At 41.7% G+C, this 26,768-nt stretch overlaps 3 protein-coding genes across 16 annotated transcripts in view; 2 read left to right on the forward strand and 1 right to left on the reverse strand.

Annotated features, from left to right (window-relative positions):
* MASTL (microtubule associated serine/threonine kinase like) overlaps nucleotides 1-4,633 on the forward strand; it is a 34,600-nt gene extending 29,967 nt beyond the window's left edge. For all 5 annotated transcript variants that reach the window (XM_050804500.1, XM_050804499.1, XM_050804498.1 and 2 more), the window contains exon 12: nucleotides 4,187-4,633. In XM_050804500.1, coding sequence (XP_050660457.1) covers nucleotides 4,187-4,344 — 158 coding nt within the window. In that variant the 3' untranslated portion in view covers nucleotides 4,345-4,633. The remainder of the gene's footprint in view (nucleotides 1-4,186) is intronic.
* RAB18 (RAB18, member RAS oncogene family) overlaps nucleotides 1-26,768 on the forward strand; it is a 539,744-nt gene that overhangs the window by 243,485 nt on the left and 269,491 nt on the right. The window lies entirely within an intron of this gene.
* ACBD5 (acyl-CoA binding domain containing 5) overlaps nucleotides 5,323-26,768 on the reverse strand; it is a 48,089-nt gene continuing 26,643 nt past the window's right edge. For all 10 annotated transcript variants that reach the window (XM_050804527.1, XM_050804522.1, XM_050804526.1 and 7 more), the window contains 6 exons: nucleotides 25,838-25,944; nucleotides 20,831-21,098; nucleotides 18,273-18,472; nucleotides 15,236-15,286; nucleotides 14,499-14,608; nucleotides 5,323-7,538 (listed from right to left, as the gene is read on the reverse strand). In XM_050804527.1, coding sequence (XP_050660484.1) covers nucleotides 7,526-7,538; nucleotides 14,499-14,608; nucleotides 15,236-15,286; nucleotides 18,273-18,472; nucleotides 20,831-21,098; nucleotides 25,838-25,944 — 749 coding nt within the window. In that variant the 3' untranslated portion in view covers nucleotides 5,323-7,525. The remainder of the gene's footprint in view (nucleotides 7,539-14,498; nucleotides 14,609-15,235; nucleotides 15,287-18,272; nucleotides 18,473-20,830; nucleotides 21,099-25,837; nucleotides 25,945-26,768) is intronic.

Consider the following 26,768-nt stretch of genomic DNA (forward strand, 5'->3'; position numbering starts at 1 on the left):
AGCTACTCGGGAGGCTGAGGCAGGACAATCACTTCAACCCAGGAGGCAGACATTGCAGTGAGCAGAGATCGTGCCACTGTACTCCAGCCTGGGCGACAGAGTGAGACTCTGTCTCAAAAAAAAAAAAAAAAAAAAAAAAATCAAGTTCCAGTATAAGACTACAGATAATCTGACTGCTAAATTGGTACAAAGATAATTCAATTTATTTCTGCCCTCTAGGTATGCATTGATATGGTCCTTATTCTACATGAAAATTCAATGTGTCACATGGTAGAAGAGGCAAAAAAAAAATTTAGTGTGGTCAAATAGCAATACTGTATTCATGCATTAAATTTTAGTAATCGGTGGGTGTGGTGGCTCATGACTGTAGTCCTAGCACTTTGGGAGGCTGCAGCTGGCAATCGTTTGAGCTCAGGAGTTTGTGACCAGCCTGGGCAACACGGTGAAACTCTGTCTCTACAAAAAAATACAAAAAATAGCCAAGCAAGGCAGTGCGCACCTATAGTTCCAGGTACTTGGGGGCTTAGGCAGGAAGACTGCTTGAGCCCAGGAAGTCAAGGCTACAGTGAGCCATGTTCATGCCACTGCATTCCAGCCTGGGAAACAGAGTGAGACTGTCTCAAAAAAAAATTATTAATCTCAAGTATCTAAAACAATCTTACCTCTTTTTTTTTTTTTTTTTTTTTTTAACATACATTATTATTGCTATTTATTTATTGAGAGACAGGGTCTCAGTATGTTGCTCAGGCTGGTCTTGAACTCCTGGGCTCAAAGGATCCTCCTACCTCAGCCTCCCAAAATGCTGGAATTACAGGTGTGAGCCACCCATGCCTGTCCTAAAACAATCTTGTTAGTGTCTTGGGTTTTTCAAAGCCTGATAAAGTTAAGGAAGTACAGGAAATCTTTTTTTATGAAAACCTCTGTTCTGTAATTTTTTAAAACAAATTTATTTTCCCTAATCTTGCTAGAGGGATGTTCTGTAATTTCTTATTGCTTCATTTTTTATACTATTATTTATTGATAAATGTACTGGATCCCAGGTTGGCTCATGACAAACTTGGTATATTATAAACCACTCAATAGTTTTCTCAATGCAGGAGTATCTTAAACCCTAATTTGGAAACTAGTAAATCTCATTAGCAGCTGCCTTAAAATGCTTTTGTTGTTGTTGTTGTTGAGACGGAGTCTTGCTCTGTCGCCAGGCTGGAGTGAAGTGGCGCGATCTCGGCTCACTGCAACCTCCGCCTCCCAGGTTCAAGCGATTCTCCTGCCTCAGCCTCCCAAGTAGCTGGGACTACAGGCATGTGCCACCACGCCCAGCTAATTTTTGTATTTTTTAGTAGAGACGGGGTTTCACCAAGTTGGCCAGGATGGTCTCGATCTCTCCTGGAACGTGATCCTCCTGCCTTGGCCTCCCAAAGTGCTGGGATTTTAAAATCCTTTTTAAAATTATGTCCCAAAATGCATTTCTATGTCAAGTAGGATTTATTCAGGAAAATGAGCTTCAGAAATATGTCATTTGCCATCAGCTTCTAGGTGTTCCTGTAATAAGATCAATAGTTGGGTTTTTTTTTTGGTTTTGGGGTTTTTTTGAGACAGGTTCTGGGTCTGTCGCCCAGGCTGGAATGCAGTGGCACAATCTCGGCTCACTGCAACCTTCTGGGCTCAAGCAATTCTTCCACTTCAGCCTCCCAAGTAGCTGGTACTACAAGTGCACACCACCACACCCAGCTAATTTTTGTATTTTTAGTAGAGATGGGGTTTCCCCGTATTGCCCAGGCTGGTCTCGAACTCCTGGGCTCAAGCCATCCGCCCACCTTGGCCTCCCTAAGTACTGGGATTACAGGCATAAGCCACCACGCCTGGCCCAGTTTGTTTACTCACTGATTTAACCAACCCTGTAGAGTGCCTTCTAGGAGCCAGATGATACTGCTTCAGGCCCTGGGAATACCCTAAGGATGATCTAGACTCAGACTCCTGTCCTTGTGGAACTTACATTCTGGTGGAAAGAGAGACAGTGAACAGTTACAGATACAACATAATGTCATGTAGTGGTAAATACTAGGAAGAAAAATAAAGCAGGGTGAGAGGACGTGAAGTGATGGCACGAGACTTCTTTTTAGACAGTGTGGTCAGGAAGACCTCTGTGAAGAGAGGCATTTGAGCAGAAACCTGTGTAAAGCAAGGGAGCAGACATTTGGAAACCCAGCTCTACCTTTTTCAAGGCACTTCAGATTTAGATTATGCTACTTAAAACACATAAACACACACATTTCAACTTCCAATGCTGTACATTGGATTTGGACATATTGAGTCCTTGTAGTGTTATTTCACAATAGATATGAGTGTCCAAAGGCAACATATTGGTCAGATTGCTATTATAAAAAACACTATCACTCATAAGAAAGATTTTTTTTATTTTTTATTTTTTTTGAGATGGAATCTCGTTCTGTTGCCAAGGCTGGAGTGCAGTGGCATGATCTCAGATCACTGCAGCCTCTGCCTCCCAGGTTCAAGTGATTCTCCCGCCTCAGCCTCCCAAGTAGCTGGGACTGCAGGTGTGCCCCACCACACCTGGCTAATTTTTGTATTTTTAGTAGAGATGGGGTTTCACCATGTTGGCCAGGCTGGTCTCGAACTCCTGACCTCAAGTGATCTGCCCACCTCAGCCTCCCAAAGTGCTGGGATTATAGGCATGAGCCACCACGCCTGGCCCAGAAGAGCATACTTTTATTTTACTAGGTAGAAGGAAATAGGAAAAATGACAGGTAATGAAATGGCAGTAAAGAGGTGAGGAAGGCTTTGAAATCTTGTAAGCAGAGCAGCTCTGTGATACAGAGCTTCCAATGTAGCCATATGCTAGAAGTCAGTATGTTGTAGAGATGCAAGTCAGTGAAATCAAGGAAGTCAAAGAACCATGAAGAGAACGTGTCAGAAGTGTCATCAGTGTATATCTTGAAATCACCATGAGGGATAAGGACGGAGTGCAGGGAAGAAAGGGAGAGGAGGGTGAGCTTCATGCTAAAGCTGTCTAGGGCAATAGATACTGCTAAGGAATGTGGTGACAGAAACTGGTGGCAAGGTTTTAGAGTAAGAATTGGAGCATTCATCATGGAAGATCAATGACGTGGAAGGTTTATCAAGGAGCAGAAAGTAGGCCATGCTCTCTTCCCTTGAGTCAGGGATTCTGTAAGAAGATGCAAGGTGGGTGCGGTGGCTCACACCTATAATCCCAGCACTTTGGGAGGCTGAGGCGGGTGGATCCCTTGAGTTCAGGAGTTCGAGACCAGCCTGGCCAACATGGTAAAACCCCATCGCTACTAAAAATACAAAAATTAGCCAGGCGTGGTGGTTCACATCTGTAATCCCAACTACTCAGGAGGATGAGGTGGGAGAATTGCTTGAACCCGGGAGGCAGAGTTTGCAGTGAGCCGAGATTGTGCCACTACACTCCAGCCTAGGTGACAGACAAAAAAAATGAGCCAGGCATGGGGCCACTCACCTGTAGTCCCAGCTACTTGGGAGGCTGAGGCAGGAGAATCACTGAACCTGGGAGATGGAGGTTGCAGCGAGCCAAGACTGCACCACTACACTCCAGATTGGGCAACGAAGAGAAACTCCATTTAAAAAAAAAAAAAAAAAAAAGATGTGAGGGCCGGGCTTTGGAAGGCCAAAGTGGGCAGATCACCTGAGGTCAGGAGTTCGAGACCAACCTGGCCAACCCCATCTCTACTAAAAATACAAAATTAGCCTGGCATGGTGGTGTGCACCTGTAATCCTAGCTACTCGGGAGGCTGGGGCAAGAGAATCGCTTGAACCCGGGAGGCGGAGGTTACAGTGAGCAGATTGCGCCACTGCACTTCAGCCTGGGCGACAGAGCAAGACTCTGTCTCAAAAAAAAAAAAAAAGATGTGAGAAAGATAGGCTTCTGAGTTAAGGCAAATCATTCATTCTGTCATTAAACAAATACAAACCAGGGACCTGTCATATGCCAAGTGGTATTCAAAATGGCCCATGTAGACCTTTGTGAAGTATGTGGCCTAACAGACGTTAAACAAACATCTGTGAAACTGGCATAATAAAGTAAGGTAAGTTATATGTGAGACATTCTCTTTTTATAATTCTTGTAAAGCAGTACTTACTTAGGTAATGAGACCATACTGTTTTGTTTTATATTTTTCCTAAGAACTAAAACGTCATCCTCTCTTCAGTGATGTGGACTGGGAAAATTTGCAGCATCAAACTATGCCTTTCATCCCCCAGCCAGATGACGAAACAGATACCTCCTATTTTGAAGCCAGGAATACTGCTCAGCACCTGACCGTATCTGGATTTAGTCTGTAGCACAAACATTTTCCTTTTAGTCTAGCCTTGTGTTATAGAATAAGCTTGCATAATTATATACTCCTTAATACTAGATTGATCTAAGGGGGAAAGATCATTATTTAACCTAATTCAGTGCGCTTTTAATGTACGTTACAGCTTTCACAGAGTTAACATAATGAAAGGCATATAGTCAGTAATTTATCTTAATCTCAAAACTGTATATAAATCTTCAAAGCTTTTTTCATCTATTTATTTTGTTTATTGCACTTTATGAAAACTGAAGCATCAATAAAATTAGAAGACACTATCGAGAGTGAGCCACTAGCTTGATTTTCTTTCTCCTCTGATTTCAGTTCACTGTTCAGTTTAGTATTAAAATAACAAAATAATCATACAGTTTCATTTGATTGTAATTTACTTGCATATTACCTTCAAAAGCTGTGTTCTTGAGGGCAATCATTTAAGCCATACTTGTGACCTCAGAAATGCAGCTGGAAGGCCGGGCGCAGTGGCTCACGCATGTAATCCCAGCACTATGGGAGGCCGAGGCGGGCTGATCTTGAGGTCAGGAGTTCGAGACCATCCTGGCCAACATAATGAAACCCCGTCTCTACTAAAAATACAAAAATTAGCCGGGCATAGTGGCATGCGCCCGTAGTCCCAGCTACTCAGGAGGCTGAGGCAGGAGAACCACTTGAACCTGAGAGGCGGAGGTTGCAGTGAGCTGAGATTATGCCACTGCACTCTAGCCTGGCGACAAAGCGAGACTGTCTCAAAAAAAAAAAGTAAAACCAAGAATCTGACTGAATTGCTAATATTCTCAACTAGATGACTAAATAAGTTAAATTTCATCCCAGTTTCTGATTTTTATCAAATTGTATGGAATAGCACGGCGTTATTTTGAGAATCATAATTACTTTATGCGTGACTGCTACTTACTCTCATTGAATTCTTACCTAATCAATGGACTAACAGCAACAAGTAATAAAAGCCATATCATTTCTCATTAACCTTTTATTTTTAACTTAGTTTTACAATAAACAGAAAAGAACTTGATCATTAAAAAAATACCATAGCTGTCAAGTTTAAATGAGGTTCTTATTAAACAAAGCAAGAACACTATATCCTATAATTACATCTTTACTTTTATATACAAGAACTGTGTGCAAAGTGCTTTTCAAACTATAAAATAAGACTTTGGAACAGGATAGAAATGGTTATCCCTAGGAGTTAGTTATCCCAGACTGCTTGTAATGATTCACAACTGCTTGTACTCTTAATTTTCATTTTATTTATGTATATACTAAGAGAAAAGCCACTTTTTACTGATATCAAATTAATATCTAATTTTTTAAAATAATCTTTGATCCACGGGTCTAAATGTGATTTTTACATATAAATTCAGTTGCTTGCTTCACTTTTTCCTAAATAAATAGGGAACACTTTTTAAAAAGCAAATAGTAGTAGATCCCTTTAGATAGACATATTTTAATCAGTGTGGGATTAAATAATTAAAGTTATCTGAAAGAAAAAAATAAGGAAAAAAGGGTTTGGGAAAGGTAAATTGTATTCTTATACTTTTCAGGCAAACAAAGAACCATCCTGTATACTAAAGACAGATTAATTCTTTCTTATTTAAAACACTCTGAACATATGATGCTAAACCCAACATCATACATCTTGAAAATGCTTAAGAATTATTTGCTACAGGCCAGGCGCAATGGCTCACACCTGTAATCCCAGCCCTTTGGGAGGCTGAGGCAGGCCGATCACCTGAGGTTGGGAGTTTGAGATCAGCCTCATCAACATGGAGAAACCCCGTCTCTACTAAAAATACAAAATTAACCAGGCATGGTGGTGCACGCTTGTAATCCCAGCTACCTGGAAGGCTGAAGCAGGAGATGGAGGTTGCAGTGAGCCGAGATCGCGCCATTGCCCTCCAGCCTGGGCAACAAGAGAGAAACTCCGTTTAAAAAAAAAAAAATTATTTGCTATAAAGAGTGAATCAAAGAAATCTTCAAAGCACAAGGTACATCTAAGTGAGCAGGAAGTTTTGGAAGGCATACAGGAGAAGTCTCCAAGGATCTAAATTATAGTCTTCTTTTTGGTCTAGATGAGAGAGGCGGGGAAGAGGGACTTAAATTTCTGTTAGTTAGGCATGCCTTATTCCTATGGAAGCATTTGGCCCATTAGCTTGCAAATCCCTCCAGTACTCCTGTGAAGTAGGTGTATCTAAAATAGTATACCCCGAAGGAACTGAGGCACTAAGAGGTTAAGAGTCCAGTCTGTATAGTTCATCAGTTGCACAAAAGTGATTTTCATGTGGTTCCTTTTTGACTGCTGTAAAAACAGTAAAAATAAGTTTTCATTTTATATTTCAAAGCACCCTATGAAGCAGACACTAGATATCCTCAGTTAAAGAAAAATGATTACAAAGGAATACATTTGTATGGTTGAATAAAAACCTCATTAATCATCTACAGGCTCAGAATACACTTTTAAACCTACATGAAGCTCATTCTTCACCATTTCCATCGGCGCGTTATGTCTAGTCTGCAAATCATTTATAAAAACTCAGTATGGTACATAGGACTCTGCTTTTTAATAATGATGCCTGAACACCAAACTCAAGAGTTGTGAACACCCAAGAAAGAATATGCGCAGCCCACAAAGTGAATATGACGTTTCTTCCTGTGGTTTTCTACTACGTGGCATGGCGACTCCGTGACTAAGATATGAAGTTGATTACATCTCATTTGAAATTCACTCCTAGTTTGCATTCTTTCTTTTATTTAATTTAGAAAATTAAAAATAATAACTTATAAATTTGATCTCATTATCACAATGGTACCTTTGAAAAGCAGCTTATGTTACTCTATGGAAGATAATCAGGTAAACTTGTTACCAAATGATCATTAATAATTTAATGTCCTTCAAGTTCAAGGGCAGGGTAAATCTGTGTATACTACTTATAACCTAGCAGAGATTGATTATTCAAGTATCAGCAATATTAGTCCTTAAAATGTTATCGCTTGTGTAGTGCAAAATATATATGTGTATATATGTACACAAACCAAACTACTGGACAAAAAAAGCAATGTAATCATCACAAACTAAGATTTTCTTGTCAACAGCACAATCCAGTTCATTCTGAGGTCATCCAGTTCCAGTAGTCTTCTTGAGGAAAATGCCATTTTCCTCAGTTCAGTTTTCTTTAAAAAGAAAATAAAAACCAATTTTCTGTGAGTATGAATGCAAATAATTCTCTGGATGGTAATATAATAATACCATTCAAATTCAAAATAAAACCATAACATTACCAACAGTCTTTATAAAACTACTTCATATGACTTGCAGCCCGATAGGAAAGATCCAATTACAAGTGCTGACATTACCAAACAATTTTAAATTATTTATTTATTGTTTGAGGCAAAGTCTTGCTCTGTCGTCCAGGCTGGAGTGCAATGGCGCCATCTTGGCTCACTGCAACCTCCGCCTCCCAGGTTCAAGCAATTCTCCTGCCTCAGCCTCGCAAGTAGCTGGCATTACAGGTGCCCGCCACCACACTCGGGTAATTTCTGTATTTCTAGTAGAGACAAGGTTTCGCCATCTTGAACTCCTGACCTCAGGTGATCTACCCACCTCGGCCTCCCAAAGTGTTGGGATTACAGGCGTTAGCCATGGCGCCTGGCCATCCCGGCCAGTTTTTAATAAATAATTTAAATGCACATTCATCCTCTCTTACCTTCTAGATTCTTACGCTTTTCTAATTGGCTATGACACAATTAAGATTTGTGGAAATGACTTCATAATTTTATCAAAATGGAAAAGTTGTGAAACAAATCCTTGACAAAACTGTAAGAGGATAATAGATGTACAACCTGGACTATTCATTTAATCAACATGAGTTATGTTTCTATTGGTTTCCAGGCTCTGTGCCACGCCCTGGGCTTTCAGAGATAAACAAGGCAGGCTCTCAGGCCTCAAGACAGCTCTCGGTTTAGGTGGTGGAGGAGGAAGAGGCATATAAACCCCAAACTTGGATATATACAATGTGATGGTTTCAAAGACAGAAGAGTGAATGAACTATCAGAAAAGGCTGAGCTTGTTAGCACAAGACACACAATCACATATGATCTGAGTTCTGCTCCAAAATCTACAAACCCTGCCCAGCACTCAAGATGCCAAAATGCCTGAAACTCTCATAACAGATTGATTCCTCTCTGTAGAAATACTCTTATGCAACTCCTTTGGCAGGAGTGATATTTTAAATAATCAGATCATTCCTTATCCTCTACAGAAATCCTCTTATGTACATCTCCTTGGCAGGAGTGACATTTTAAATAGTCAGATCAACTTTCACATAACAGAAGGAGATCCCAGCTGCAGGAAGAAAACAGGCCCCTGGAGGAAGAGAACTGAAATGGTTGACAAAGACAAGAGAGATGTGGATCCTTGTAAAGACAAACTGCCTGAGGTTTGAGCAAAAATGTTAGCCGCAGGGTGCCTGCACAATTAGCCACACTTATCAAGAATCTGCGTGATGTAGATTACTACACACAATCCTTTGCAGATTTATAAAAGGGCAGACAAAGCTGGAACAGTAGCTCATGCCTGTAATTCCAGCATTTTGGGAGGCCGAGGCGGGCGGATCACGAGGTCGGGAGATCAAGACCATCCTGCTAACACGGTGAAACTCCGTCTCTACTAAAAATACAAAAAATTAGCCGGGCGTGGTGGCGGGCGCCTGTAGTCCCAGCTACTCAGGAGGCTGAGGCAGGAGAATCACTTGAACCTGGGAGGCGGAGGTTGCAGTGAGCCAAGATCACGCCACTGCACTCCAGCCTGGGAGACAGAGCAAGACTGTCTCAAAAAATAAAATTAAATTAAAACAATAAAAAAGGGCAGACAACTTGGTCTCTGAACCCCCAATCTTTTTTTTTTTTTGAGACAGAGTCTCACTCTGTCACCCAGGCTGGAGTGCAGTGGTGCACGATCTCAGCTCACCGCAACCTCCACCTCCTGGGTTCAAGCTATTCTCCTGCCTCAGCCTCCCGAAATGCTGGGATTACAGGTGTGAGCCACTGTGCCCAGTCTGAACCCCCAATCTTCTAAGGTAATAGAGTAAACATAAATCACTGTCTTCAGAACTTTAGACTTGTTTTCAGGCTCTTAGTGAGATCTTTCTGTTTTGTTTTGTTCTAAATCAACTTGCAAAATGGAGGGTATAGTGTGATAGAAGAAAAGTCACAGGAAACAACAGATAAGGGAACAGGAATAAATTCTGCCTTACCCCTCACCGCGGTGAATGCTGCTCTGGCTGCACTGCTGCGGTTCCTTCTCCTTAGAAGCCCGGGCCTGACTTTCTGTGTCAGTGCCTTCTGCCCTAGGCTCCATTTGGAGAATATTCTTCCTGAGACCCTCCCCACTCCCAACAAGTTTGTATTTATTACCTCTCTACAGAAGGCTGCATGTCCCCAAGATTCCATGATAGCACATTTAGGAATCTGGGCAGGCTGCTTAAGAAAACTGGTTAGTCAAGACTATCCTGGCTAACACAGTGAAACCCCATCTCTACTGAAAATACAAAAACACAATTAGCCGGGCGTGGTGGCGGGCGCCTGTAGTCCCAGCTACTCGACTACTCGGGAGACTGCGGGACAATGGCGTGAACCCGGGATGGGAAGCTTGCAGTAAACCGAGATAATGCCACTGCAATCCAGCCTGGGCGATAGAGCGAGACTCTATTTCAAAAAAGAAAACTGGTTAGAAACATCCTTTCCTTCAAAGTAATGTCAGAGGCATGTGAACCAGAGTAACTCCATCTTAAATAGGATCTGGGTAAAATGAGGCTGAGATCTACTGGGCTGCATTCCCAGACGGTTAAGCCATTCTAAGTTACAGGATGAGACAGCAGGTCGGCACAAGATACAGGTCATAAAGACCTTGCTGATAAAACAGGTTGCAATAAAAAAGCTGGCTAAAACCCACCAAAACCAAGATAGTGATGAGAGTGACCTTTGGTCTTCCTCACTGCTACACTCCCACCAGTGCCATGACAATTTACAAATGCCATGGCAACATCAGGAAGTTACCCTATATGGTCTAAAAAGGGGAAGCACGAATAATCCACCCCTTGTTTAGCATATCATCAAGAAATAACCACAAAAATGGGCAACGAGCAGCCATTATTCTATCCCTGTACTTTCTTTTTTCTTTTTTTTTTTTGAGATGGAGTCTCACTGTGTCACCTAGGCTGGAGTACAGTGGCATGATCTCAGCTCACTGCAACCTCCACCTCTGGGTTCAAGCAATTCCCCTGCCTCAGCCTCCCTAGTAGCTGGGATTATGGGCACCAGACCACAACCAGCTAATTTTTGCATTTTTAGTAGAGATGGGGTTTCACCATGTTGGTCAGGCTGGTCTCGAACTCCTGACCTCAGATGATGGGCCCACCTCAGCCTCCCAAAGTGCTGGGATTACAGGCGTGAGCCACCATGCATGGCCTATTCCTCTAACTTCTTAAACTTGCTTTCACTTTACTCTTACAGACTTGCCCTGAATTTTTTCTTGCACAAGATCCAAGAACTCTCTCTTGGGGTCTGGATTGGGGCCCCTTTCTTGTAACAGTAATATTTAGGCTGGGCATGGTGGTTCAGTCCTGTAATCCCAGTATGAGAGAGACTGAGGTGGGAGGATCTCTTGAGGGCAGGAGTTCAAGACTAGCCTTGGCAATATAGTGAGACCCCATCTCAACAAAAACTAAGAAAATTAGCTGACACCTGCCTGTAGTCCCAGCTTCTCAGGAGGCTGAGGCAGGAGGATTGCTTGAGCCCAGGAGTTTGAGGCTGCAATGACCAATGATTGTGCCATTACACTGCAACCCAGGCAAGAGAGTGAGACCCTGTCTCAGATAAATAAATAAATAAAGTAATAGTTTAAGAGTAGTTCTTAGACTTAACAGGTCTGCTTTCAGTATTTAACTCAAGGATAATTTTAATAGCAGAGTTGTCAGGCTAGACAACCAGGGACAGGTGTTACCACAGGAGACTGTTCAGGGCCTATTTCTGAACAAGAAGTCTACAGGCTTTGTTCTTCCTATCACATACAGAATTTTCTTCTGATTCATTGCAGAGTGATAGCGTAAGAAATCTCTTTTACTTTTAAATTTATATTATTCCACACTAGGAAAAAAAAACAGCAGACTTTATGTATTACTTTTAATGTTGAAGGAAAAGATATTTATTTTCAAAAGCTTATTGCAGGTTCAGTGCGCTGGCTCACGCCTGTAATCCCAACACTTTGAGAAGCCGAGGAGGCTGGATCACCTGAGATCAGGAGTTCGAGACCAGTCTGGTCAACATGGTGACACCCCATCTCTACTAAAAATACAAAAATTAGTTGGGCGTGGTGGCGCATGCCTGTAGTCCCAGCTACTCAGGAGGCTGAGGCAAGAAAATCACTTGAACCCAGAAGGCAGAGGTTGCAGTGAGCCGAGATCACGCCACTGCACTCCAGCCTCCAGTCCTATATGTTTTATATACATATAAGACTATCCTATCTCTATTGGACATATCCTAGTATGTCTGTGTCCACATGCATATTTATTCAATAAAATGAAAGCTTTTCCATGTCTTATGGTACTTCTGTTTGCCATCTTGCCCAAAGAGGGATTCAGTCATAGACTCAACACACATTTATTGAGCACCTACTACATGCCAGACACTGTTTTGGGGGATGAGCTACAGGATGATCCCCATTATGAGTAGGGCACACCCTCTATTTGCCCACACTTTCCCCATCCTAATCAGATTTCTAGACCTTTCTCTTAATCTCTAACATAGAACCTGTCTCTTCCAAACCATACAACTGCTCTCTGGTCTTCATTCCTTTAACCAGCAGATTAAAAATTGCTAAACAATGCTAGATGAAAAGATGTCTAAATCCCCTCAAGACTAAAACTTATTTCCACCATATCAAATATGACCCTACCACCAACCACAGTTAATCTATTACATATATAAGCAAACAGTATGTAAAAATACTACACCTCATCAAAATGAAGTTGCACAGTGCTGCAGAATTTGCAATTTGGAAGGATCAAACAGTTAACACACAGTAAAAAACTTATAAAGGTTCAATAATAAACAAGTAGAAAATTAAAACTAGGAAAGAGTTTCTACATTCAGAGACATCTATGAACAGCTAAAAGGGATATTTAGGAGAAATAGTGAACAACCTTTTACAAAACTTCTACTAGTAAGGAACATTTTAAAAATTTTTAGAAAAACTCTAATTTTATGTGACTGTTGAAGCTGAGTGTGGTTTGTTTTTTCAGTCTTTAATGAATTGATAAGCTGCTTCCATCTTAAACATAAAATAAATTATTAACCAAAGTAAGCTTTAGGTTTTTTTTTTTTTTTTTCAGGCAAATTCCTCTACTCTGTAACTTCCAACTTTCCACAACGGAAACATGAAAAGGAACTTTGAGATGCATTAAAAATATGTAAACATCTACCCATAGTGGCATGGAGCTCTGCTGCTTATATCCAGCATTACTACATATCTAACAAACGCTTGGTTCTTCTTTCCTATTACCAGGGATATTTTAATGTAAAACACTGTATAGCACTAAACCCAACCATCACAGGAGGAATTGAAAATGTGTAAAAGAAGAAAAGAAAGGATTTAAATTCAGGTCTATATCTTTCTTTTTGATTTTTTGAGACAGTCTCACTCCATCACCCAGGCTGGAGTGCAGTGGCATGATCATGATTCATGGCAACCTCAACCTCCTGGGCTCAAGTTGATCCTCCCGCCTCAGCCTCCCGAGTATCTGGGACTAGAGACATGCACAACCAACCCGGCTAATTTTTTATTTAATTTTTTAAACTTTTTGTAGAGACAGTCTCACTTTCTCACCCAGGCTGTTCTTGAATTCCTGGGCTCAAGCAATCCACCCAACTCAGCTTCCCAAAGTCCTGGGATTATAGACATGAGCCATCGCACCTGGCAACTTTTAAGATTTAAGGATTTTCTTGAACCCAAGGGTTTGGCCTCAGGTTATTCCTAACATGGACAGACTCAGAGTTACTTTCAGGGATTCCAATCTATTATTTTCTGACCTATTTGAGATATCTTGTCATCCCAAACTGAAATTCCGGCCCTCAAAGTAAAGTAACGTCCGGCCAGGCACAGTGGCTCGTGCCTGTAATTCCAGCTCTTTGGGAAGCCGAGGTGGGCAAATCACCTGAGGTCAGGAGTTTGAGACCAATCTGGCCAACATGGTGAAACTCCATCTCTACTAAAAATACAAAAATTAGCTGGGCGTGGTGCCACATGCCTGTAATCCCAGCTGCTTGGGAGGCTGAGGCAGGAGAATCGCTTGAACCCGGGAGGCAGAGGTTGCAGTGAGCTGAGATGGCGCCACTGCACTCCAGCCTGGGCAATAAGAGCAAAACTTCATCTCAAAAACACAAATTAATAAAATAAAATAAATTTTAAAAATAAAGGTACCTCCAAATTCCTGTTTAATTAATTGTTTAAAATAGAGACAGCATCTCCCCATGTTGCCCAGGCCTGTTTCAAACTCCTTTGCTCAAGCAATCCTCCTGCCTCGCCCTCCCCAAAGTGCTGGGATAACAGGTGTGAGCCACTGTGCCTTTAAGAACATTGTTTCCTCACAAACCATAACATTTAAACTACATATAAACTGCGCCCAGTGGTACATGCCTGTAGTCCCAGCCACTCAGGAGGCTGAGGCGGAAAGGAGCACTTGAGCCAAGGAGTCTGAGGCTTCAGTGCACACGATCATGCCTGTGAATAGCCACTGCCCTCCAGTCTGGGCAACAAAACGAGACCTGGTCTCAAAAAAAGAAAAAAAGAAGAAAAAAAGCAGCATGTAGTCATTTTTGTGTTGTTGCCTAAATCAAAGGTGTGTAAATCCATCAGATGCTCTCAAGTGAAAATGTTTTTAAGTCTAACAAGTACCTAGGAATCCACAAGATAACATTTCCAAGGTAGTTTCAGTCTCAGGATAAATATAGAATGTTCACTATGACGATGGATGTATCTATAAAAGGGACCTAGCATCCCTTAATTGCTGCTTAAAACTCTGTCTACTATAGGTTATGAGAGTTATACACCATTTCAAATGATAAAACTGGTCTTACCTTCTCCTTCTTTGATAGTATAAATACACCAACCACTGTGCAATAAAAGGCCATATGATGGCAAAAGTTAGCACACCAGGAGACATCTCGAAGGGCCACCAAGATGGTCTCTGAGAAAATACAATGAGCTTGTCACCAACTGCATGTATCAACTTACAAACATACCTAATTCACAATTTTGAAAGTGGAAAAGAAAATTAGTAACAAATCTCACTCCTGCTGAAAAGGAGGAAGATATTCTGCATTTCAGAGTATAATTTAGGAAGCAGGCTTTCAGGAGTAGTTCAGGCTTAAATAAACACAAAACAAGTATTTTTTAACTGCAAAGGTAGATTTCATTTGGAATGATTTAAAGATTTTGTATATTCTAAATGTATTGTAACATATGAAACCCTGGGCCGGGCGCGGTGGCTCATGCCTATAATCCCAGCAGTCTGGGAGGCTGAGGCAGGTGGATCGCGAAGTCAGGAGATCGAGACCATCCTGGCTAACATGGTGAAACCCCGTCGCTACTAAGAATACAAAAAATTAGCCGGGCATGGTGGCAGGCACCTGTAGTCCCAGCTACTCAGGAAGCTGAGGCAGGAGAATGGCATGAACCCAGGAGGTGGAGTTTGCAGTGAGCCGAGATCACGCCACTGCACTCCAGCCTAGACGAGAGTGAGACTCCATCTCAAAATAAAACAAAACAAAACATATGAAACCCTGGCATTTAAATTTTTAAAAAACCGTCTTACCTGTGAGGTGGGCTGAGGAGTAGTCTGCAATGTTGATGTTGACGATTTTGCCTGTAAATGCAAATGAAAGTGACTTAGCCTTGAAAAAATGAAAGACACAATAATTTTTCTATTTCCCATCTTTTTTTAAAAGGCAGAAATATTGAGGGTTTTTTTTGGGTTGCTTTTGTTTTCTTTATGTATAGAACGGTTGGAACATAGAAATATTAGTTTATTCAGTATTTTTCTGCTAACTATACTTAGATTATCCTGAAACTAATACTTACCAAAGGACAAGTTCCCTAAAATGGCAATCCAAACAATACTTTGATGCTTTAAGTTTTTAGCTCAAATTGCATAAAATTATCAAAATAAAACCTCAAATAAATCTAAACTCTTATGTTTACAGTCTTATTACATTACCTACTTGACTTTTCTTTTAGAGACACGATCTTGGCTCACTGCAACCTCTGCCTCACAAGTAGCTGGGAGACATGCACCACCACACCCAGCTAATTTTTGTATTTTTAGTAGTAGAGATGGGGTTTCACTATGTTGGCCAGGCTGGTCTCGAACTCCCGACCTCAGGTGATCCACCCACCTCAGCCTCCAAAAATGTTGGTATTATAGGCATGAGACACCATGCCTGGCCCAATTTATTTTTTCTATGAGTCATCCAAGTGAATTATTCAAATTTTAAGGAAAAAAAGTCCTTAAATCAAAATCTTTTCAACTTTATTTTATTATTGTATTGTATTTTTGTAGAGATGAGGTCTTGCTCTGTTGCCCAGGCTGGTGAGATCATGGCTCACTGCAGCCTTGCACTCCTAGGTTCAAGCTATCATCCTGCCTCAGCTTTCTGATTAGCTGGGCCGACCACCAAGCCTAGCTATCTTAATTTTACTTTTTTGGTAGACACAGGGTCTTGCCATGTTGCCCAGGCTGGTCTTGAACTCCTAGCCTCAAGTTATCCTCCCGCCTTGACCTCCCAAAGTGCTGAGATTACAAGTGTGAGCCATGGGCCTAGCCTAAAGTTTTCTATAACAGTGAAAAAGTAAATGTCTAAGAAAATACATCAAAAGAATTTTAGCAGAATTTCAATACCACTAAAGATATTGAATATATGTAAAATATTCTTTAAAAAAAAAAAAAAAAAAGAGCCTGCCAGGCTCAGTGGCTCACGCCTGTAATCCCAAGCACTTTGGGAGGCCGAGGTGGGCTGATCACTTGAGCTCAGGAGTTTGAGAACAGCCTAGGCAACATGGCATAACTCTGTTTCTACAAAAAATACAAAAATTAGCCAGACGTGGTTGTGTGCACCTATGGTTCCAGCTACCTGGGAAGCTGAGGTGGGAGGATGACTTGAGCCCAGGAGGTGGAGGTTACAGTGAGCCAAGTGCAGTGGCATGATCTAGGCTCACTGCAACCTCTGCCAACAGGGTTCAGGTGATTCTCATGCCTCAGCCTCCTGAGTAGCTGGGATTACAGGGACGCACCACCACGCCCAGCTAATTTTTGTATTTTTAGTAGTGATGGGGTTTCACCATGCTGGCCAGGCTGGTCTTGAACTCCTGGCCTCAAGCAATCCACTCGCCTCGGCCTCCCAAAGTGCTGAAATTACAGGTGTGAGTCACCACACCTGGTCATAAGGCACTATTTTAAACTCTTTTTCCTTATACACCTTCTTGAGGATCTGATGAAGACAACAAGTCCTCTCCCATCAAAAATGCAAGATCAAAGACAAATGTGCATAGCATTTTAGGGCGTTCATAGACTCCTGGAAGTCTAGGAATTTGCAGTCTGATTAATAATAATATGTAACTGAGAGGCCGGGTGCGGTGGCTCACGCCTGTAATCCCAGCACTTTGGGAGGCTGAGGCGGGTGGATCACGAGGTCAAGAGATTGAGAGCACCCTGGCCAACATGGTGAAGACCTGTCTCTACTAAAAATACAAAAATTAGTCAGGCATGGTGGCGTGTGCCTATAGTCCCAGCTACTCAGGAGGCTGAGGTAGAAGAATCGCTTGAACCCGGGAGGTGGAGATTGCAGTAAGTCAAGATCCTGCCACTGCATTCCAGCCTGGTGACAGAATGAGACTCCATCTCAAAAAAACCCCAAAATAATAATAATAATAATAACAACAACAACAACAATAACAACAAGTAACTGAGAATCCTGGAGATACATATAATTTTAAAAAATGTGATAGCTTGAGTAACTTACTGATTAGGTAAAGAGAAAGATATTCATGGTGGTTGTTTAGGAAAGCCTGCGGTATCAGTTTCTTTACATAAGCCTACATTTAATGTATTTATCTTGCAACGGAAGCACATCTTCTTTGATTAATCCTTACAAATACTTCTTAACATCTGTTACAGCATGATGCTTCAATGTTGTATAATGTTTGCAGCTAGGTCAGAGAGCCAACGCTAATTACTTCTCTATTCTTTCCAACAAATGTTACTCAAGAAAGGGCAGCTGAGTTCAGGGATTATCATAGGCCACAGTTGAAACTATAAATCAAGCTGTAGTGTCTCTTCCTATGAACCCTTTTCCCTTCTTTTATTTATTTACTTATTTATTTTTTTTTTTGAGACAGAGTCTCACTCTCTCACCCAGGCTGGAGTGCAGTGGCGTGATCTCGGCTCACGCAACCTCTGCTTCCCGGGTTCACGGCACGCTCCTGCCTCAGCCTCCTAAGTACCTGGGATCACAGGCATGCCAACACCATACCTGGCTAACTTTTGTATTTTTAGTAGAGACAGAATTTCACCATGTTGACCAGTCTGGTCTCGAACTCCTGAACTCAGGTGATCCTCCCAAAGTGTTGGGATTATAAGCGTGAGCCACCATGCCCAGCCATTTTTCTATTATTTTAAGCAGTAATTAGTTTCTTGGTCAGTCTTTTCTTAAACAATATTTTCAAAACTAAGTTCTTTCTATTTTCTAAAAAAATCAGTAAAATACATTAATTTATGTAAATATGATCAACAGAGATTCCACATTGCTTTCCAGAATCAATAAGCAGAAGAAGATATGACACATTTGGAAGTTTACCTGCAAAGCAGTCAGCGTTTCCAGTTTCTGCAGTCTCTGAAGGACATTCTGCATGTCCTCCTGCAGTCTCATCAGCACGAGGGCGATCTGCTCATTGAGGCTGCCTCGGGACCCTCTGTCAGAGCCCCAGCGCTCCCCATCACCTCCACTTCCCACCTGCCGGCCCTTGGTTCCTTCGCTCAGGTGTTGCATCCTATGTCCTATTTTAAGAGGCAAAAATAAGCTTGTTTTAAATAATTCTTATACAAGTAGAAACTGTGTTTTATTCATTTTCCTGTTATTTCTTTTAGATGTAAATCTCCAAAGTGTGGCCGGGAGCAGTGGCTCACACCTGTAATCCCAGCACTTTGGGAGGCTGAGGCGGGTGGATTACCTGAGGTCAGGAGTTCAAGACCAGCCTGGCCAACATGCTGAAACCCTGTCTCTACCAAAAATATAAAAATTAGCCGGGTGTGGTGGCATGCGACTGTAATCCCAGCTACTTGGGAGGCTGAGGCAGGAGAATCGTTCAAACCCTGGAGGCGGTGGTTGTAGTGAGCCGAGATCACGCCACTGCACTCCAGCCTGGGCAACAGAGCGATACTCCATCTCAAAAAAATAAAAAAATAACCTTCCAAAGTGGAGTAGAAGCAATCGAGAAGTACATAAAATAAACTGCTGAGATCAAAGGAATTGATTTGTAAAGTTCTATTCATATTGATATATTCTAAAATTTTTTGCTAAGGTTCTGTAATATACACAATATACTAATACATTATGCAAATAATTCAGAAATAATACACACATTTGGAGTGCATGCTCAAACATTCTTTACTAATAAGGTAACCAGACTGAAAAAATCTAAAGACTTTTTTTTTTTTAAATAGAGACGAGGTCTCCCCATGTTACCCAAATTGGTCTCGAACGCTTGGGTTCAAGCAATTCACATGCCCCGGCCTCCCAAACTGCTGGGATTACAGGCATGAGCCAACACTCCTGGCCCTGAAGACTCCTACTTTAGAGTATTAGAAGTTACAATAAAGAGCTACTTTTGCCTTTTGGGTCTTTTTTATTTGTTTCATTACATTATAAATCTCCAAAGGTATTTGTTTTTGAGACAGAGTCTCACCCTGTTGCCCAGGCTGGAGTGCAATGGCTCACTGCAACCTCCGCCTCCCAGGTTCAGCCAATTCTCCTGCCTCAGCCTCCCAAGCAACTGGAATTATAGGCACATGCCACCTATGCCCGGTTAATTTTTGTATTTTTAGTAGAGACGGAGTTTCACTTTGTTGGCCAGGCTAGTCTCGAACTCCTGACCTCAAGTGATCTGCCTGCCTCGGCCTCCCAAAGTGCTGGGATTACAGAAGTGAGCCACCATGCCCAGACATCCAAAGGATTTTAAATGTGTTGTTCTTATTCTAAATTGTGTGTTCCTTATAGAAATCTCACTACTATTAAGATTTTGTTATATAGCCATCCATTCTTTTCTCTGGACATATATTTGCAAAATTGGCACTACCCCCTTATACATTGATTTTTATGTCCTAGTTTTAAAATCGTATTATGAACACTTATCTGCATCATTAAATTTTATTCCAAAAACACTTAAATGGTTACATAAATTCCCTAGTTAGGTTATGAAATAATTCACTCAACCATTCTCCACTTTTGGATAGGTAGGATGAGTTCAAATTTTTTCTGTTACAAATAAAATTGCAATGAATGGTTTTATATATGTAAATCCTCGTCCAAATTTCCCCTGATCTCTTTAGGACAGATTCCAAAAAAATCATTACTGGATTAAAGGATAACAACTGGGTCAAGGTTCCCAAGCTATTTTTCAGAAGGCTGAAACAGTGTTACAGTGCAGACTATAAAAGGTACTATTGCGTTACCCTACCCTTGCAGGAATGGAATATTACAAAATTTTACATTTGCTAATATAATGAGCAAGTTTTGTTTTGAATAATAAACAGGAAATTGTCTAGCTCACTGCCCTGTAGCATCCTGGACCTCCACTGCAGCAGAATTCCCATAGCTGAACCTGCATCAAGCATTGTCGGGGATTAAAAGGGAAACTGAATTATAGCTATTTGCCAAGTTAAACCCCAAAATGGGCCCTGAGGTGCCTGATGCTGTTTTCAAGACTTCTATCTTGAAAAATCTATCAAGGAGGTAAATTTTGAGATCAGTCTGGGCAACATAGTGAGATGCTCATCGCTACAAAAAAAACTTTTTCAATTAGTCAGGCGGCCAGGCATAGCTCATGCCAGTAATCCCAGCACTTTGGGAGGCTGAGGTGGATGGATCACCCGAGATCAGTTTGAGACCAGCCTGGCCAATATGGTGAAACCCCATCTCTACTAAAAATACAAACATTAGCCAGGCGTGGTGGCAGGTGCCTATAATCCCAGCTACTCGGGAGGCTGAGAATCACTTGAACCCGGGAGGCAGAGATTGCAGTGAGCCAAGATTGCGCCACTGCACTCCAGCCTTGGTGACAGAGCACGAGATTCCATCTCAAAAATAAATAAGAAAATCAGTAAAGATAGTGAGGGAAGAAAAAAGGTAATCCACACCTCTTCCTCTTCTGACATTAGAGAATTCGTCACTTTCTCCACCTCGCTTCTCCCGGTGTGGCGCCCCGCTGTTATTCCTGCCATCTTCTCCTCCATGCTTGACTTCACCTTTCCCTTCAACTGCAACCACCTGCATATTCCCAATGTTGCCATTTCCAGGAGGTACTTGAACATCTTCATGAAATCCAGAATTTTCCACAGGTTGACTGGAATGACCACCCAAGTAATACTGAAATGGTCCATTGTTGGACGTAAAGCTGTCTAAAGACTACAAATTTAAAATGACACTTAGTTAAAAGCTAGAAACATGAATTATACACCACAAAGTTTTTACAGCAATAGGAGAAATACTGTTTTCCTAAAACGTTCTTTCATGTCATTATTGGAAATATTCTTTAACTAAAAAATGTCTTTAATTCATATGTTGCTTCCTACCTGAAGGGAAGAAATAGGGTAAGAATGATTTGTCCACGAACAGAGTCAAGAAGACTGGGCAGTGAATTGTTTTTTTGTTTTTGTTTGTTTGTTTGTTTTTGAGACAGAGTCTCACTCTGTTACCAGGCTGGAGTTCAATGGCACGATCTCGGCTCACTGCAACCTCCACCTCCCAGGTTCAAGCGATTCTCCTGCTTCAGCCTCCCAAGTAGCTGGGATTACAGGCACACGCTGCCACGCCCGGTTAATTTTTATATTTTTCGTAAAGACGGGGTTTCACCATGTTGGCCAGAATGGTCTCAATCTCCTGACCTCATGATCCATCCACCTTGGCCTCCCAAAGTGCTGGGATTACAGGCATGAGACACCATGCCTGGCCAGTGAATTGTTTTTGTGAGTCAGTTATTAAAGAAACATCTAAATTTCTATGCTTACCTTATGCTTAGAGATTACTGCCTAAATTTTTTTTTTTTTTTTGAAATGCAGTCTTGCACTGTCACCCAGGCTGGAGTGCAGGGGAGCGATCTTGGCTCACTGCAAGCCCCGCCTCCCGGGTTCACGCCATTCTCCTGCCTCAGCCTCCCGAGTAGATGGGACTACAGGCGCCCGCCAACATGCCTGACTACTTTTTTTCTTTTTTGTATTTTTAGTAGAGACGGGGTCTCACCGTGTTAGCCAGGATGGTCTTGATCTCCTGACCTCATGATCCGCCCGCCTCATCCTCCCAAAGTGCTGGGATTACAGGCTTGAGCCACCACACCCAGTCCTAAATATTTTTTTTAAGTCAAAGCAAGTTTATTAAGAAACTAAAGGAATAAAGAATGACTACTGTGTAGAACCCACCTAAGACTTTGGTGGATGACAACCTATAATTAACTGGACTTGGTGAAGGTGGTGATGAGGTGGGTATCTTATCTAAGGTTTCCTTCAGGAAGGGACATCTGAGTTAGGATACAAAAGGTATATAAGAGTCCTCAGTGAAGAGGGAGGATGTACAAGTAGGGGGTGGGGGTGGGAAGGGACTTGACACATTAGAGAAACAGTGAGATGGCCAGGGTGGGTGGTGAGCAATGACCAAATAGGAGAGTGGTGTTAACAGAGGCCAGCAAGGGGCCAGGCACAGTGGCTCATACCTGTAATCTCAGCACTTTGGGAGGCCGAGGCAGGCAGATCACTTGAGGCCAGGAGTATAGGACCAGCCTGGCCAACATGGCGAGACCCTGTCGTTACTAAAAATACAAATATTAGCCAGGCAGGGTAGCACATGCCTGTAGTCCCAGCTACTTGGAAGGCTGAGGCACAAGAATCACCTGAACCCAGGAGATAGAAGTTGTAGTGAGCCCAGATTGTGCCACTGCACTCCAGAAGCCAGGTCAGACAGCCCCCTGAGCTTTAGTCCATTAACTGATTGAGAGAGAAAACAGGAACAAACCTATAATTTAGCAGCCGGATATTTACTGAAATCAATCTCTATCTGGTCCCTTTCATCAATCTTCCCCAAACATCTCTTTTTTAAAAAGAAAAAATAAAAGGGAATCTGGGTTTTTCATCATTTTCATTTTTTACTAATTTCACTCATTCTCAGTTTGGGCTCCTTATCATTATTTTTCCAATCTATGCTGCCCTTTTTTGTTTTGGAGACAAGTTCTGGCTCTATAGCCCAGGCTGGAGTGCAGTGCCATCTTGGTTCACTGCATCCTCTGCCTCCCAGGCTCAAGCCGCCCTCCCTGAGTAGCTACCACGCCTGGCTACTTTTTTTATTTTTTATAAAGACGTGGTTTTTGCCATGTTCCCCACGCGGCTCTGAAACTCATGAGCTCAAGCTCCACCTGCCTTGGCCTCCCACAGTGTTGGGATTGTAGGCGTGAGCCACCATGACTGGCCTACGCTACTCATTTGTGTTTGACCTTAAGTAAAAGATAATTTATTCATGTGTTTTTAAAATTTGAGAAAACTAAGAGGTAGATTTAATTGCATTATGAAATGAGAAAAGGAGAAAAACACAAAAAGTTAAAGTCATTTCAGGGAGGCAAAAGATACATGATTTTCTGTAAGACATACTGAACTGTATTAGAACAGGGTAGGGAGGTAGGAGACAGAATGGTGAGAGGATATAAAAAGGCCAAACAGAAATATAGCTGTCAAACCACCCTTATCAGATTAGCAACTAGAATACATAAGGAGCGTAAACAACTCAATAGGAAAAAAACTAATAACCTGATTAAAAATGGGCAAAAGATCAGAAAAGACATTTCTCAAAAGACAAGTGGCAAACAGGTATATGAAAGGTGCTCAACATCACTGATCATCAGAGAAATGCAAATCAAAACTACAACGAGATAGTATCTTGCCCCAGTTAAAATGGCTTTTATCCCAAAGACAAGCAATAACAAATGCTGGCGAGGATGTGGAGAAAAGGAAGCCCTTGTACATTGTTGGTGAGAATGTAAAATTAGTACAGCCCCTATGGAGAACAGTATGGAAGTTCCTCAAAAAACAAACAGGCCGGGTGTGGTGGCTCATGCCTGTAATCCCAGCACTTTGAGAGGCCAAGGTGGGCAGATCACCTGAGGTGATCACCTGAGGGAGTTTGAGATTAGCCTGGCCAACAGGGAGAAACCCCGTCTCTACTGAAAATACAAAATTAGCCAGGCGTGGTGGCGCATGCCTGTAATCCCAGCTACTTGGGAGGCTGAGGCAGGAGAATCACTTGAACCTGGGAGGCGGAGGTTGCAGTGAGCCAAGATCGCCCCATTGCCCTCCAGCCTGGGCAACAAGAGCGAAACTCCGTCTCAAAGGGAAAAAAAAAACCAACAACACTAAAAATAGAGTTACCATATGACCAGCAATTCCAATGCTGACTGTATACCCAAAAGAAAGGAAATCAATATCCTGAAGAGATATCAGCACTCCCATGGTTACTGCAGCACTGTTCACAATAGCCAAGATTTGGAAGCAACCTAAGTGACCATCAACAGATGAATGGATAAAGAAAACATGGTACATATACACGATGGAGTACTATTCTACCATAAAAAGAATGAGACCCTGTCATTTGCAATATGGATGGAATTGGAAGATATTATGTTTAGTGAAATAAGCCAGGCACAGAAAGAAAAACTTCAAATGTTCTCACTTACTTGTGAGAGCTAAAAATTAAAACAATTAAACTCATGGAGATAGAGATACAATGAATGAGATCTAGTACCTGATAGCACAGCAGAGTGGCTATAGTCGGCAATACTTTGTTGTACATTTTAGAATAACTGAGGAAGTACAATTGAAATGTTTGGAACACAAAGAAATGATGAGTGCCTGAAATAATGGATACTCCATTTACCCTGATGTGATTATTACACATCATATGCCTGCACCAAATTATCTCACATACCCCATAAATATATATTTATTATATTTTTTATATTTTACAAAAATAAAGTAGAGATGGGGGTCTCGCCATCTTGCCCAGGCTGGTCTCAAACTCCTGACTTCAAGCAAAGTTCCTGCCTCAGCCTCCTGGGATTACATGTGTGAGCCACCGTGCCCAGTCTAACCCATAAATATATACACCTACTATGTGCCCATTAAAATTAAAAATTTAAAAATTAAAAATTAAAATACCGCTGTCATCATTATCAGGAAAAGTTGAGAAAAAGAATTCATGGATGTTTTATAATTTTTTTTTTTTATTCCAATACTGGATCTTAACTGAAACTTAAAAATTATTTCCACTAAAAATTTCAATCCAGTGAATTACAGTCAACGTGAAGAACAGACTTATTTGTCTGAACATTATTCAGGCCGGGCTCGGTGGCTCACACCTGTAATCCCAGCATTTTGGGAGGCCGAGGTGGGAGCACTGATTGAGGCCAAGAGTTTGAGACCAGCCTAGGCAACATATCAAGCACCCATTTTTAGGCTGGGCACAGTGGCTCACGTCCGTAATCCCAGCACTTTGAGAGACAGAGGCGGGCAAATCACTTGAGGCCAGGAGTTTGAGACCAACCTGGCCAACATGGTGAAACTCTGTCTCTAATAAAAATATAAAAATTAGCCAGGTGTGGTGGCACATGTCTGTAATCCCAGCTACTTGGGAGGCTGAGGCAGGAGAATTGCTTGAACCTAGGAGGCAGAGGTTGCAGTGACCTGAGATTGCGCCAATGTACTCCAGCCTGGGCAACAGACGGAGACCCCATCTCTAAAACATAAAAACAACAACAAAGAAGATCATTCAATTTTCCTGAACATTAATACATGTTTCAAACATAGGGACTAGCATAAAAAGTGTTTCCTCTGCATCCCCATCCCACATCTCCTAGAATATTTATAAATATATGTACATTAATAGTTATATTGGAATAGTTATTATTAATTTTTCTTTTTTTGACTTTTACAGAATTTTACGTATTTTTCAATTCAGAAAAAAATAGTTTAAAATACAAATGTTTAAACATTTTAGGGGTATATTTTCAAAATGAAAAATAGCATGTATATTTGCCACTAACGGAAGTTATGCATTGAATTCTAATACACCACTTTGAAAATACACCAATCAGAAAATGTCATTTTTACCTCTTCTTGTCCAAATTGTTCCATAGAATCACAGTAAACTTCACTGTCTGAATCACTTGTCAAATGCTGAATTCCTGTAACATCTTCAACATGATCATCAATTATATCTAAATATGAACAAAAGTGCAGATAGGGCAATTATACTCTAATAGAAGAAAAACAAATTTATTCCTTTGTTTTTTTGAGATGGAATCTTGCTCTGTCACCCAGGCTGGAGTGCAGTGGTGTGATCTTGGCTCACTGCAACTTCTACCTCTTGGGTTCAAGCGATTCTCTTGCCTCAGCCTCCCAAGTAGCTGGGATTACAGGTGCCCACCACCATGCCCAGCTAATTTTTGTTTTGTTTTGTTTTTGAGACAGAGTTTTGCTCTTGTGGCCTAGGCTGGAGTGCAATGGCGTGATCTCGGCTCACCACAACCTCTGCCTCCCAGGTTCAAGTGATTCTCCTGCCTCAGCCTCCCGAGTAGCTGGGATTACAGGTATGGGCCACCACAGCTGGCTAATTTTGATTTTTTTAGTAGAGACAGGGTTTCTCCATGTTGGTGAGACTGATCTCAAACTCCTGAGCTCAGATGATCCACCCGTCTTGGCCTCCCAAAGTACTGTTTATTTTTGTTTTTTGAGACAGAGTCTCGTTCTGTCGCCCAGGCTGGAGTGCTGTGGCATGATTTTGGCTCACTGCAACCTCTGCCTCCTGGGTTCAAGTGATTCTCATGCCTCGCCTCCAAGTAGCTGGGATTACAGGCGCATGCCACCATGCCCAGCTAATTTTTTGTATTTTCACTTGAGATGGGGTTTCTCCATGTTAGCTAGGCTGGTCTTGAACTTCTGACCTCAGGTGATCCACCTGCCTCAGCCTGCAATAGTGCTGGGATTACAGGCATGAACCACCACACCCAGACAACTTTTGTATTTTCAGTAGAGACGGAGT

The sequence above is a fragment of the Macaca thibetana genome, chromosome 9 (assembly GCF_024542745.1).
Source record: "Macaca thibetana thibetana isolate TM-01 chromosome 9, ASM2454274v1, whole genome shotgun sequence".
NCBI lineage: Eukaryota > Metazoa > Chordata > Mammalia > Primates > Cercopithecidae > Macaca > Macaca thibetana.